Here is a 14,291-nt window from a genome sequence, read left to right on the forward strand (position 1 = left end):
GATGGGCCCTGGGCTCCCACACCCTGCAGGCACCTGTGGGAAACACAAAGAAGACAGCACTTCCAAGCCCCCTTAAAATTGGCAGGCCCCTCACTCCTGCCCAGCTAAAGAAAGGTTATGTGGAAATGACCTTAGAAAAGTCCCAACATGATCCTCCAGGTTTCTCTTTTTCCTGCTTACACCAAATGTTGACACTCCAGAGGGTGCAGCCCTCATTAGCCTGGGTCCCTGAGCAGGTGAGGCAGGACCCTCCCTCCATCCATGTCCCCCACCAACTCAAGTAGACTATGAGAGCAGAGATGCACCTTTTCGTGTTAAGCCACTGAAGCTTAAAGCATAAGCCTAACCTATTCTGACCACAAGACTCTTGCAACTAAATAAAACAAGCCCAAGTGCTTGTCAGTTGATTGCTGTCTTTCTAGACAATACAATGGATAAAGTAAAAATTTCCAGCTCTTGTCCACTGAACAAGGGACCCTTGGAGCCATTTGACTGCTAGCCTACATCCACTTTCCAGGACACAATTTCTGCTCTGTGCCTTTTTGCACTTAGACAAGCAACTGCAGGTAACTAATCTACCCTCCACCTCGACAACAGGAACACAACCACCATGTCATAGTCAGAAAAAGACTTGATGAAGTCATGATTCCAACCAACCTCAAGGGTGGTATGCTGTGGGACCATCATGGTCCAGGCTGGCTTCAGCTCAGGAACACCAGAAATCCTATTGCCCTGACACTCAGAGGGCAGTTGATTTTCAGGGACTGACTCGCACTAATCAAATTCATAGATTAACAGACTAATGTATAAACCAGCACTAGTTCATTTTATGCCAGGAGAATTTGTTTTTCATGGTAACTGAAATACTCATGATACAATCCAGAATAATTATTCCCTTCAAGAGCAAGCCAGGGAAGACAGAACACATTAAGGATGCTGGAGAGATGGGTATTGGAAGGGTGACCATCTTGGAGGCCTTTCCAGCAAGACTGTGACGATAATAAATCATCAGAAAGTTTGAGTTTCCTCTCACCCCTCTCGCTAGCTCAGTTAATGTGGAACAAATTCAAACAAAGTCTTGCTTTCACATTCCTTAATTTTTTCAAAGTTCAATAAAATAGGCTGCATATTAGTTGTCTTAAGACTAATAATGATTCAAGACTATTTGACTCCCAAGATAGAGCAGAAGTGCCTTTACAAACCTAAGATAAGGGGTTGGCAAACCACATCCCATGGGCCCACTCCATACTGTCACCTGTTTTTGTAAATAACATTTTGCTGGACCATAGTCATGTACATTAGTTTAACATATTGTCTATGGTTACTTTTGTATTCCATGAGCAGAGTTGAGTTACAGCAACAGAGCCTAAAATATTTACCATGTGGCTTTCATTATAAGAAAATTTGCAGGCTCCTTATGTGGACAACATCCTCATAAATGTCCAAATAATTTCTCTTACCCGTGGCGATGGCCCACAAGTTATAGTCTGATGCACCTTCCAGGTGATGCTGGATTCCAAGGTACAGAAGCTCCAAGTTCATGTGTTGTAGGTGTTCTCATGGTTCTGGTCCCAGTGGCTCAAAAATAATCCATGTCCATAGTGAACCTGCTATGGGCTGCATTTCAGAGATCAATACTGAACACAGACCCTGAGTCCAGCCAGAAAGCTGTCCAAGATCTGGATTCCAAAAGGTAGCCCAACACTCACCTGCATAAATTCTTCAAATCTTTGGTCCTCAATTTCACATCTGTAAAATCAAATAGCCCAGCCTCCACAATAGAGTGACAAATACATCAACTGTGAGAAAACTAGGGGAAGTACATTGCCATGATTTTCATAAATGTGAGATGTGACATGGAATATACTAACTTTAGAAATCACAGAATCACACTGGTTTACTTCCCGTAAACAGTCAACATGATATGGAGGCTCCTGACTGACACTAGTAAAATAATTCTCTTGTGTGTCAGAATTTCTACAGTTGTTACGCATACGGACTTGGAACCAGGCACCCTGGATGCTACTCTCACCTGTGCTCAGCACAGCAGACACAGAACAAACAGGGCCTTCCTCTGGGAATGTTCCTTTTCTCCTATGCAACACCTCAGTGGATTCCCAGCCTTAACAAGACTGCACAGGAACCGCCTTGGAGGTGGCTTGCCTAGTGACCTTGCAGGCTCTAGGACCAAAGTGGGCTTCAGTAACAATCACAAAGGCTGCTCCATAGGCAGGGGTGAGCCATGTGCCAGACATCACTGTGTGTGACAAGGCCCCACCCATCCACCACCAAAGGTTTCTCAGATCCCTCCAGCCTGACATTCGGAGAGCAAATGAACAGTGGTCCCTTGGGCATCACCCAAATCTCTAGACTTTATTGAAAAATCAAATGATTATCTCTAGCTAGAGTAGTCTCCAGAGAATAGAAGTTAGAATTCGATGAGGGCACAGTGTGTATATGTGTATATGTGTGTGAGTGTGATTACAAATACAACAAATGCATAGCCAGGCTTGTGTGGGAGTGCCTGAGAACTAGTATTCATGTAATACAAAGGCAGTAGAGGAGTGTGGGGGGACTATTGACAGTGAAGCCCAATTGCCTGGTCCAAATTCCAGAGCTGCCATCCTTGGCTGTATACTGTGGGCAATGGAATTGATTCGATCCCAATCCAGCAAATATTTCCTGTTCCACCTTCACCTCCATGGGAGACGTGTCCTTCCTTGCCGCATTAAAGCTGGGTTTGGCCATGAGACTTGCTTTGGCAGAGACAACATGGGCAGAAGTGACAGTGTGTCAATTCTGAACCAAGAACTTAAGAAGCATTGCATGATTGTGCTCATCCCCTCCGATGGCATCAGACCTCAGCATACAGAAGTCTGCCCCAGGTAGCCACTGCTACCCTCCAGCCTGGGGCCCACATGACAGACACAGAGCAGGGCCTCCCCGGTCATCTATCAGTCCTGTGAGTGTGGACAGTGTTCTATGCTGTAGACCACAGAGAGTTTGTATTTATTTGTTACACAGAAAAAACCGATAGATGCAGGCAAGGTACTTAACCTCCCTGGTTTTTTTCTCCAGGAGATGGGGAGAAGGGTGGAGCCTGCTGCAAATAGTTGTTATGAGAATTAAACAAGCGTATGCATACAAAGCACTTTAGGACCCTGGCTGGCACATCTTTAAGCGCTTCATCCGTGTTAGCTGTTGCTGCTACTGCTGTTGTTTTGAGAGTATGAGCAAGCAGACCCGAGCCGGGTGAGTGTGCACTCAGGCATCACCGGGAGCATGTGAGGATCGAAGAGGGAGAGTGGGCGTGGCAGGTGTGGGAGCAGGAGGGCCACGCCCTCAGCAGAAGTACTCATTGAGCCGTCGGCCCCCTCGGGTCCCCAAGACCTGAGAGTCCAGGCTGGATCGGGCAGACAGGAGCCTGTCGGCTTCGCTAAGGCTGTTCCGGGACAGCTCCTCGGAGCCGTCGTCGCTGTGGCCCAGCCTCTCCAGGTTGACGTAGGCGCCCGTGGCCTCGGTGGAGCGCGCAGAGCGGCACTTGCGGCAGCGCCTGCGGAGCGCTCCGCAGCAGACGAGTAGCGTGGGAGGCAGCGCGATGATGGCAGCCACGCTGATCACCACCACGTTGATGAGCCGCTGGGTGCCCTCGGCGTCCACCACCTCGTCGGTGGAGAAGATGACGCACTCCTCCTTCCGGGGCAGCAGGCCCCGCGCGCACACGCAGGCTACGTACTTGGTCTTGGGCGCCAGGCCCTCGATGGTGACGCTAGTCTTCCCTGGCGGCACCATCACCCGCCGCATGTTGCGCTGCCCAAAGACGGCGTAGAGGACATTTAGGGCCGTGGTGTTCCCAGCCTGGGGGCCCTTCCACACCAAGGATGCGCTGTGGTAGGTGTCCCCCATCACCTTGAGAGACCTCACCGTCTGGGATCCCACTTGCCCCTCCGAGAGCTCTCCAGGGGCCCCCAGGTGGAGGTGCTGGAGCCCGAGCTCCTCCTTCACGCCTGGCGCTGTGGTGGCCGGGCCAGCAGACTCAGCAAGGTGGGGCACGTGCCTGGCCACCAGCTTGTTGTTGTAGGCAGCGGCTTCGGGCCCCTCGCCCATCCACGCCCGCAGAGCACCAGGGCTCCCTCTGGGTGCTGCGGGAGTCTGCGGCTCTGTGACCAGCAGGGAGATGAGGGTCTCCGTGGCTCCCAGAAAGTTCTTGGCCTGGCAGATGTAGTCTCCGGAGTCCGAGTGGGACACTTCAGGCAGGCCCAGCAGAGTCCAGCTCGTGCCGTCGCCAGAGAACTCCTGGTGCACTAGGGGGAGAAGAGGCCACGGGCAAAAGAGAATGAGTGGGCCCATCTGCCCCAAGCTCCCCTCCAGGGCTGAGTCTACGGGCCCTGGGCTGCACACGCTCCCCTGAAAATCCTGGCATGTTGAGAAAGCACTGGCCATCACCTGACTTTTCTCAGATCAGCCAAGGGGATAGAGATGACCTAGGCTCAACCTTGGGAAGCCCCTGAGGGCCCCCCGTTGAAGAAGTACCTAAGAATGATGAGCTGTGCAAACTGTTCAACAGAGCTCTGGATGTCTGTGAGGCAGCCCACACCATACGCCCTCCCACCAGAGGAAGTAGGCAGGTGCATGGGGGGTAAGTGGGTCTGGGGTGGGGGGAGTGCCCAGAGGCAGTGCTGGAAGTGCCCATCTTCGCCTTCCCGCTTTGCATTGTGGAGCTCATGGTACCGTTCTGTCTGCCAATTGGTTTCAGACCCCCATCCCAGAGCAATGCTTGCCACACCAACCACAAGAGACTCAGAACTGTTAGGTCTTCTGGTCAGGTACCAAGAACGACCACTCCCTATCCATCTCTTCCTGCCTGTGGGGGCCTCTACCCACCGAGCCACAGCAGAGGTGAGCTACCCCTGCCCATGCAGCCTCGCAAAAACAGGACACATCAGAGGCTGTTAAAGTGTGTGGGGGCCTCAGCTCCCCCTCAGAGGCCAATCAAATAGCCTGTCAGGGCCTCAGTTTGCTTGTATGTGAGGTAAGATTGATAATCAGGTTGCCCTTTGTAGTCCATCACCATCAGGCACATAATTCAAAACCATGCACATGATTATACACATAATTCATGAGGAGTTCAGCAAACGGTAACTCCTCTCATTACTTACTCCTGGCGACACTGGCTTAGTACCTACAACTGGGAAATTAACCTTCAATATTAAATATAATCAGGGCTGGTGCTGTGGCATAATAGGTTGAGCCTCCACCTGTAGCACCAGCATCCCATATGGGTGCAAGTTCGATTTCCAGATGCTCCACTTCCAAGCCAGTTCCTTGCTCATGGCCTGAGAAGGCAGTGGAAGATGGCCTGAGTGCTGAGGCCCCTGCACCCGTGTGGGAGACCCAGAAGAAGCTCCTGGCTCCTGTTTCAGCCTGGCCTAGCCTTAGCCATTGCACCCATTTGGGGAGTGAAGCAGCAGATGGAAGACCTCTCTCTGTCTCTCCCTCTCTCTGTCTATAACTCTGCCTCTCAAATAAATAAATCTTTTTAAAAAGTATTAAATACACTCAGCTCTTAGTGCTTCTCAGGGCGGGCCCTATGACTCTGACAGAGGGGCTAACAGGATGACACAGTGCAGGCCGAGAACCCTCTTCCTCTTCAAATCCACTGCTCCCATGCCTTGCCTGTATATAAATCCCATGCAGGTCCACTCAGAAAGATGGAAGTCCAGCCTTAACTAGACTACTGTTCTCTGACCCTGCCTGCTCCCCACTTCAGATGCAGACCCTCCCGCCCATCTAGGGGCTCAGCACGGCAGCCCCTGGGGCTTGCATACCTGTGCCATTGAGTGGGCGTCCATTAGCTCTCTTCCAGCTCATCTCAGGGCCAGGGACACCCGTGGCCCCACAACGTAGAAAGACTGTGCTGCCCAAAGGGGACCTGATGCTGGCCACACCTGGACGGAGCTCTGGTCCCTGGCACTTTTGCAGTTCCAGCTGGCTGAAGGCTACTCCAGCCAGGCTTCGAGGGCTAGCACACCGCAGCCTAGCCTCGATAAAGATCAGGTTTGGGGACCAGTGTTCCAGGAGTCCAACCAGGTCATAGAGTCGGCAGTCACACATCCAGGGGTTGTCCTGCAGCCCTGCACGGGTGAGAGATGAGAAAAGAGGTAAGCCCTAGATATTCAGATTCCCAGGCCCAGCTCCCCTTCCCTTTGGAGGTCAGCAGAGCAGGCCTCCAGGCCCACCCAGTTCCTTGTGTTAAAGCTGATTCTTCATCATGAGCGCTGGCATCACCTCCCTCTCAGGATTGCTGTACGATAAAGCATTAGGCCCTAGGCAATCACTGCTGCCTAGGTAGAATTCCTTTGTGCAGATTTACATTTGTGAAATGCAACACGAAGGCCGTTTCAGCCCCCAGGGACTGTTGTTAAATTTGACAGTGAGTCTAAGAATCAAATCAGTAACATTTGATGTTTGCAGGCATCTACCTGATATGATTGGAAATGGGAATGTATCCTCCACACACACACACCAGTAGCTGTTGCCTTGGTTAAATGCATTTAATGATACACCTGCAACCCAATGATCATCGCTGCCCAGTTCTTTACTAGTGAGCTACCTGACTTTCACCTGTTAAAAAGGCTCCCAAAAGAATTAATGCAAAAGACAAATTTAAACCACGGTGAAACTTTCACCCACCTGACTGGCACAAGTCAAACATTTTGGCTATTTCATCTGTTAGCTCTGAGAAGGAGTAGATCTCATCTATCCTGTTCACTGCCTTATTCCTAGGACCTAGATTAGAAAGCACTCGAAAATATTTCCAGAGGGGCCCGCATTTTGGCACAGCAGGCTAAGCCACCACTTGCAATGCTGGCATTCCATATTGGAGTTCGAATCCCAGCTGCTCCACTGCCAATCCAGCTCCCTGCTAATTGTGCCTGGAAAAGCAGCAGAAGATGGCCCAAGTGTTTGGGCTCCTGCCACCCATGTGGGAGACCAGGATGGTGTTTCTGGCTCCTGCCTGGTCTAGACCAAGCTGTTTGAGGAGTGAACCAGGGATGGAAGATTCCTCCCTCACCCCTGCCTTTCAAGTAAATAAATTTAAAAAATAAATAAATAAATACCCTGGCTGGCGCCGTGGCTCAACAGGCTAATCCTCTGCCTAGCGGCGCCGGCACACTGGGTTCTAGTCCCGGTCGGGGCGCCGGATTCTGTCCCAGTTGCCCCTCTTCCAGGCCAGCTCTCTGCTGTGGCCAGGGAGTGCAGTGGAGGATGGCCCAAGTGCTTGGGCCCTGCACCCCATGGGAGACCAGGAGAAGCACCTGGCTCCTGCCTTCGGATCAGCGTGGTGCACTGGCCATGGCGGCCATTGGAGGGTGAACCAACGGCAAAGGAAGACCTTTCTCTCTGTCTCTCTCTCTCTCTCACTGTCCACTCTGCCTGTCAAAAAAAAAAAAAATACCCACGAAGTGAACATATGAGTGAGTGGTTTCACATACCACTGGTGGGGACTGAGAATTGGTCCAGCCTTGTTAGAAACCACCTGATTTTTTTTTAAAGATTTATTTATTTATTTGAAAGTCAGAGTTATACACAGAGAGAAGGAGAGGCAGAGAGAGAGGTCTTCCATCCACTGGTTCACTCCCCAATTCACTCCCGCAAGGGCCGGAACTGTGCCAATCTGAAGCCAGGAGCCAGGAGCTTCCTCCAGGTCTTACAATGCAGGTATAGGGGCCCAAGGACTTGGGGGGCCATCTTCTACTACTTTCCCAGGCCACAGCAGAGAGCTGGATCAGAAGTGGAGCAGCTAGGACTAGAACTGGCGCCCATATGGGATGCCAGCACTGCAGGCGGCAGCTTTACCCATTACGCCATAGCGCTGGTTCCAAAACTACCTTATTTTAAAATGACTAACATGCACAGTCCATGATCAAACAATTGCACTTCTCAGTTCCTGTCCTGCTGAAACATTCCTACATGCTCAGAAGGATGCGGTTTCAAGAATATTCTCTGTGGCATCCCAAGTGTTGGCAAAGTAACGGAACAATCTGAAGTCCACTGAAGGGAGGATAACTAAATAAATTACAGCACAGTATGCTGTAGAACACTGTGTAGTTGTTTAAAATGAACTTGAGCCATTTGCAGTAATTAAGAAATATCTCCAAGATACATCACTGGGTGCAATAGTGCTAATATATATAATGCAATAGAATTTTATGGCACACACACATATAACTTTCTGTCTGCATGTACTGTCTTCAACATTTTCTGTAATATTTTAAATGTTTAGATATCATTATGTATGACTTGCATAACTCAAATTCATTTTGCAGGGTGAGCTGTGCATCACCGGTCAACCTCAGGGTCCGACAGGTGCCTGGAGCAGGAGAGGCCTCCTGGTTCCCCTGGTTAGCCAACAGGATGAGAGAAAAATGACAGAGGGGCTGGCTGCTGTACTGTGATAACTGGGAATTGGGAAGCTGAGCCTGGAGGGCCGCCTGCTGGTTGTGTGGCCCAGAAGGCCTCTAGCATCTCATTCTCCCTATTGGTGACTGCTGCGCTCTGCCCTGGGGCCCGCTACCCTTGTGGATCTTGTTCAGTTCCCCAGATAAAGAATTGGGACAGGGCCGGCGCTGGGGCATAGCAGGTAAGGCCGATACCTGCAGTGCCGGCGTCCAATATGAGCGCCGGATCGGGTCCCGGCTGTTCCTCTTCTGATCCAGCTCTCTGCTATGGCCTGGGAAAGCAGTAGAAGATGGCCCAAGTCCTTGGGCCCCTGCACCTGCGTGGGAGACCTGGGAGAAGCTCCAGGCTCCTGGCTATGGATCATCCCAGCTTCAGCCATTGAGGCCATCTGGGGAGTGAACCAGCGGATGGAAGTTCTCTCTCTCTCCCTTTTCTTCTCCTTCTCCCTCTCAAACAAATAAAAAAATAAATCTTTAAAAAAAATCGAGACTCAGAGACGCTCAGCAACTCGCCTAAGGCCCCAAGACCCCCAAGACCCGCTGGGGTGGCTCCAGGCTCCAGGCATCTCTTACCTAGGACCAGCCTGGCGCGATGGCTCGGCGGGAAGAGCTCGGCCTTCATGGGAACCCAGGTGAGAAGCAGCTCCTGCGGTAGCCTCATCAGCTGGTTGCTGGAGAGGTCGAGGAAGGTGAGGTTCCCCAGGAAGCGCGCGGCCTCAGGTGGCACGGTGGAGAGGCGATTGGCCTGCAGGTCCAGCAGTCGCAGCTCAGGGACATCCCTGAGCGCGGCCCAGGGGAAGGCGGCCAGGCGGTTCCCAGGCATTCGTAGCTCGCGCAGGCGCCGCAGTCCACGGAGCATGAGGGCGCTGAGCTCGCTGAGAGCGTTGTAGGGCAGCCACAGCTGCTCCAGGTGGCCCAGCGACCGGAAGGCTTCACCAGGCACCCTGCGCAGGGCTGTGCGCTCCAGGCATAGTCTGCAGGTGTCCAGCGGGACCGATGCGGGGGGCAGGGTCATGTCGGGGTCGCTGCACACCACTGTCCTGCTCACAGAAATGGCGCTCTTTGAGCAAGGGTTTTTGCCAGGTCAAGGGTTCCACCCCAATCCCGGCCGCGGCCACCTTCCTCCCTGATGGCCCCAGGTCTGCGTGAACCCAAGACGCCAATCCCAGTGTCCAGACCATGCTGGGCTCTGGAGATGGGTGTCCAGAACACGCAGCCTCGCGTTTTCATGGTGGTGGTGCAGGGGGTCGGTGGCTCTTGTTTTCAGGATCCCAAGAGGGCCATTTGGTCCTCACTGGTCTGCAAGATCTCATGCGTGGACCGTGTCCCATTGCAGCCCACAGCACCTGCTGCAGTGCACTAAGACAGAGGGGTAGTGATCAGTCCTGCAGTCTGTTGCCTGGTTGCATTGCCTCTATGTGTGCAGAGCGTTCCTCTGTTCAATGGTATCACTATTTTTTGCAGCCATTTTGGCTTTTATCATTTTTTTTTAAAGACATTTTATTTGGGGCCGGCGCCATGGCTCACTTGGTTAATCCTCCGCCTGCGGCGCCGGCATCCCATATGGGCGCCAGGTTCTAGTCCCGGTTGCTCCTCTTCCAGTCCAGCTCTCTGCTGTGGCCCAGGAGGGCAGTGGAGGACGGCCAGGGTGTTTGGGCTCCTGCACCCGCATGGGAGACCAGGAGGAAGCACCTGGCTCCTGGCTCCTGGCTCCGGGCTTCGGATCGGCACATTGCCGGCCGCGGTGGCCATTTGGGGAATGAACCAGCAGAGGAAAGACCTCTCTCTCTCTCTCTCTCTCTCTCTCTCTCTCTCTCTCTCTCTCTCGGTCTATAACTCTACCTGTCAAATAAAAAAAAGATTTATTTTATTTATTTGAAGGCAGTTACAGAGAGAGAGATCTTTCATCTGCTGGTTCACTCCCCCAATGACCATAGTGTCTGGGGCTGGGCCAAGCCTGGAGCCAGGAACTCCATCCAGGTCTCCCACTTGGGTGCAGGAGCCCAAAGACTTAGACCATCTTTCAGTGCTTTCCCAGGCTATAGTAGAGAGCTGGATTGGAAGTGGAGCAGCTGGGACTCAGGCACCCATATTGGATGCTGGCATTGAAAGTGAAAATGTATGTGGCTTAACCTATTACACCATAACACCAGCCCCTCATCCTTTTTTTTTTTTCCTAAAAAACATGCAAGGATGGAAGCTTCTGACACAAAGGGATCATGAGATGATTGAGCTGTTTAAAGGCTGGGACTTGGTACCTCCACAGTTGGGTTCACACTTGCTGCTGTGCATCCTTTAGTACATTTGTAACCTCTCTTTTCTTCATGTCCTCATGATCACAGTCTCCAAGCTTGTCATGCTGCCTTCTTGTATGACCCCAATACTATTATCACTGTCACAAATTTTTGCGCATTGACATTGTGGGTGGAATGGGTCCATCATTAGCCCCTTGCAATGCATATTCTGCCCAGTGGCTTCTTAAACCTTGTCCCTTTCAGCTTGAGTCTAAAGCTGGGGATGGAGAAACATCAAGAAGTGGTCCACACTCTCAAGGAGCCTGCCATCAGCACTGAGTTTCAGCCCATGGAGGAGAGAAGTGCAGTCACATAAGGTCAGATGGGGAGGGGACAGTTCCTGGAACTCCATCAAGAAGGCGTCTGCACTCCCACGGAGGGAGGCTGTTGTCTCGCAGTACCGTGGTGCACTGCTGCTGTCGGGCTTTCCTGGTGAGCACACACACTCCCCCAGCATCTGCCAGCTAACTCCCTTACACCACTCCAATGCAGCTGGGCTGCGCTGGCTTCTTCTTGAAAAAGGTATTCACAGAAGGCACCCCTATCCCTCAGGTACACATGAGATTCCCTTCTAAGTGAAAGAGAATCAGACTCACAGCTCCTGTCCCGATACAGCCTATAATCTAGTTAAGGAAGCAAGGCTTTAAAGGTAATGATACCTTCAGATATTAAATACAGATCTGGAGGTGAAAGATCTGGATGGAGGTGGGAGGAAGGGTCATTGGAAAAACATATCCTGGATGAGGAAGGAATTTAAGGAAACCAGTAAGAGCCCAACACAAGCCAACAGCAGAACTCTTCGTGGGGCAAAATGGACACAGCATAGAGACACATCTGTTCAAGTGCCCAGATCAGGGCATCCCCAGCAAGCCCAATACCCACAGGGATACCCTCTGTGCTGGTAGGAGTGTGGAGCAAGGGCAGATTGCCCAGCTGCTCAGATGTGAGCTTGGGACTCTGAGAGGCCATGGTGAGATGAGGTGAGCTAAGGCCTGACATGCAGGATACAATGAAATTGCATGGTCTGCACCCCAGCCACATCAGGGCCCCCCTCAGCCTTCATAGGACAATCCATGCAGATGGACTGGTGCACAAAAACCATGGGACTCTCAGGCAAGTGGAACCAATTTTAAGAGCTCTGACTTCAGAGGAGGAAATGGCCATTGACTAATATTAGGACCCCTAGAAACTGCTCTTGGAATTTCATTTTCCATCATAAACAATGCTGTCTGGAGTTTCTCCCTGGTCCCTGCCATGGCAGCATCCCCAAATGGGAAGAGTTCTGGCAATGCAGTTGGAATGCTTGGATCCAGGACCAGTTCCACCAGTGAGGCTGTGTGACTTGGGGCTCCATTCTGTGCTGGAATCCAGGACCAGTTCCATCACTGAGGCTGTGTGACTTGGAGCTCCATCCTCTACTGGGATTCAGGACCAGTTCCATCACTGACACTGTGTGACTTGGGGCTCCGTGCTGTGCTGAGATCCAGGACCAGTTCCACCGGTGACGCTGTGTGACTTGGAGCTCCATGGTCTGCTGGGATTCAGGACTAGTTCCATCACTGAGGCTGTGTGATTTTGAACTCTGTGCTTTGGGCTAGAAGAGGCTCTTTGTCCCTCTGATCACACTGTCTGTGGTCACCAGATATTCCCCAGACTGCTGAGGCTTCAGCCTGGCTTCCTTCAGAGAGCAGATCCTTACTCTCCATGTGCATTGGAGCATCAGACATACAGGCAAAAAATGGAAATCTTCCTGTTCCATTCCTGGGGGCTCCTCTCCATGCTTTGCCTCTCCTTATCCCCAGTCAACCCAACACCCTTGCCAGGAACCATGAAAGGGTAGCTCTGAGCAACACTCTTCCCCTCATCAGAAACCACCAGCATCTGCCCAATGCCCATGTCAGACAAGCAAGAGAAGGGAGATGGAATTCCAGAAGGTTGAGAAGAGGATGGAAAAGGCCCTGAGCCAGGACAGAGTTCTTGAGCAAAATAAGCAATGCAGACGTCATTAAAGGACAAGCTGGAGGAAAGACGATTTCAAGAGTGCTGAGGGGAAGAATGTGAGCCATGGGGGAAGAGACGGCAAAGGTCCCAGAACCGCAGCACCCTTGGCAGGTGCAGGGGAAGGGGAGGAGGAGCAGAGGGGATCAGCTGCAGATGGGGGAAGTCGAGGCAAAGGCTGAGGATGGAGGACGCAATCTTGCAGTGCGATGGGCACCTCTGGAGTTAAGGATGAGGCTCCTGAGGCTAGGCCAGAGTAGACCCAGAGAGGGAAGAGCATGAGGGGGCTGGGATCTCATCACAGGTGGAGTTGTAGAAAACACTGGGGATATGAAAGAAGAGGCTGGAGATGCAGGGAGGGCAGGTGGGGTGGAAGAGAGCAAGGAGAGGAAAGGGAAAAGGTAAGGGAGGAATCTTCCTGGGCCTTTCAGGAGGGGTGAGCATTGCTGGCACCAGTACACCTGTGTTCCACCCTCCCCAGCCACATGAGAGTACCTGGTACCTCACAGACAGAGCTAGCCCCTGCTGCAGTGCAGCCACTCCCACAGGACCCCAGGTCTCAAAGGACAGGGAGATGGAGGTCTCACCCAGCCACAGTCTGCATCCGACCTGGTCATGTTTACCTGATGGCTTCAGGTGGGCTATGGGGGCCCGACAAGCTGCTGGACATCCAACCCTTCCCAACCCAGCCCAGCTGGCAGAGTGACGGGGGCTGGGCCACCCATCCCACACCCCCAGTGCCATACCTGGCTTTGCTGCCATCACTCAGGATGTGGAGGCTGCAGCTGCACTGAGAGGGGCAGGATCCCCGGGCCTGGGGGGGCCCCATGAGGGCCAGGAGCCCGAGCATGCCCACTGCCACCCACATGACTCCTGGCTCCTCTGTGGCCCCCGGGCAGGGCCCTGTCCCAGGACTGCTCCGTCCTGCCAGCCCAGCGAGCCTGGCAGCTGCCCACTTGCTCACTGCCCCCCTGCACACACCCCTGCCTGAGGCCATCGGATAAACATGGACAGGCTGGGGATTAGGGAGGGGAGACCTAGCCACCACTCTCAGCAGCTTAGTGCTTCCTGATTCACCCCAGCCTCAGGGTGGGGGCAGGGAACCCCCTCCATAGCAGCAGCCTCAGGCCTGGAGAGGCCAGGGCCAAACATGCAGGGTATGTGGGCAGCTATCCAGGGGCAAGTGAGTCCTGGGCCGGCTGGCTGGGCCCATCTGCAGTCTAGGCTGTCCATCTGCAAAGCACCCCAACTTGGCTATGGACAACAAACATAGGAAACCCCCCCTTGGGGTGCCTAGGCTCAGGGCAGATAGAGACAGCACCTGGCCTATAACAGGGACCTTTGAAGATGCTCTGTTATGATGCTGTCTTATCATGGCAAAGCAGGGAGATGAAGCAGATCTTCCTAAATGTGGTGAGGGCATTAGAAGGAGCACAAACTCCAGGGCCAGACTATCTAAGTTCAAGTCCCAGCCTTTCCATGTTCAAGCTCTGACCCTGGGGGAGTCATAAGTTCCCTCTTGTCTCTAAGTCCTCAT

General features: G+C 52.5%; 1 protein-coding gene across 1 annotated transcript; it reads right to left on the reverse strand.

The window, feature by feature from the left end:
• Positions 1-2,418: 2,418 nt before the first annotated feature.
• On the reverse strand, positions 2,419-13,622 carry LRIT1 (leucine rich repeat, Ig-like and transmembrane domains 1). The gene is made up of 4 exons (XM_062214229.1): positions 13,501-13,622; positions 9,036-9,502; positions 5,829-6,134; positions 2,419-4,304 (listed from the first exon to the last, which is right to left on the reverse strand). Exons 1-4 carry the CDS (start codon positions 13,620-13,622, stop codon positions 3,343-3,345), a joined length of 1,857 nt encoding a protein of 618 aa, XP_062070213.1. The 3' UTR covers positions 2,419-3,342.
• Between the last annotated feature and the right edge of the window lie 669 nt (positions 13,623-14,291).

Source organism: Lepus europaeus, chromosome 17, assembly GCF_033115175.1.
Source record: "Lepus europaeus isolate LE1 chromosome 17, mLepTim1.pri, whole genome shotgun sequence".
NCBI classification, from domain to species: domain Eukaryota; kingdom Metazoa; phylum Chordata; class Mammalia; order Lagomorpha; family Leporidae; genus Lepus; species Lepus europaeus.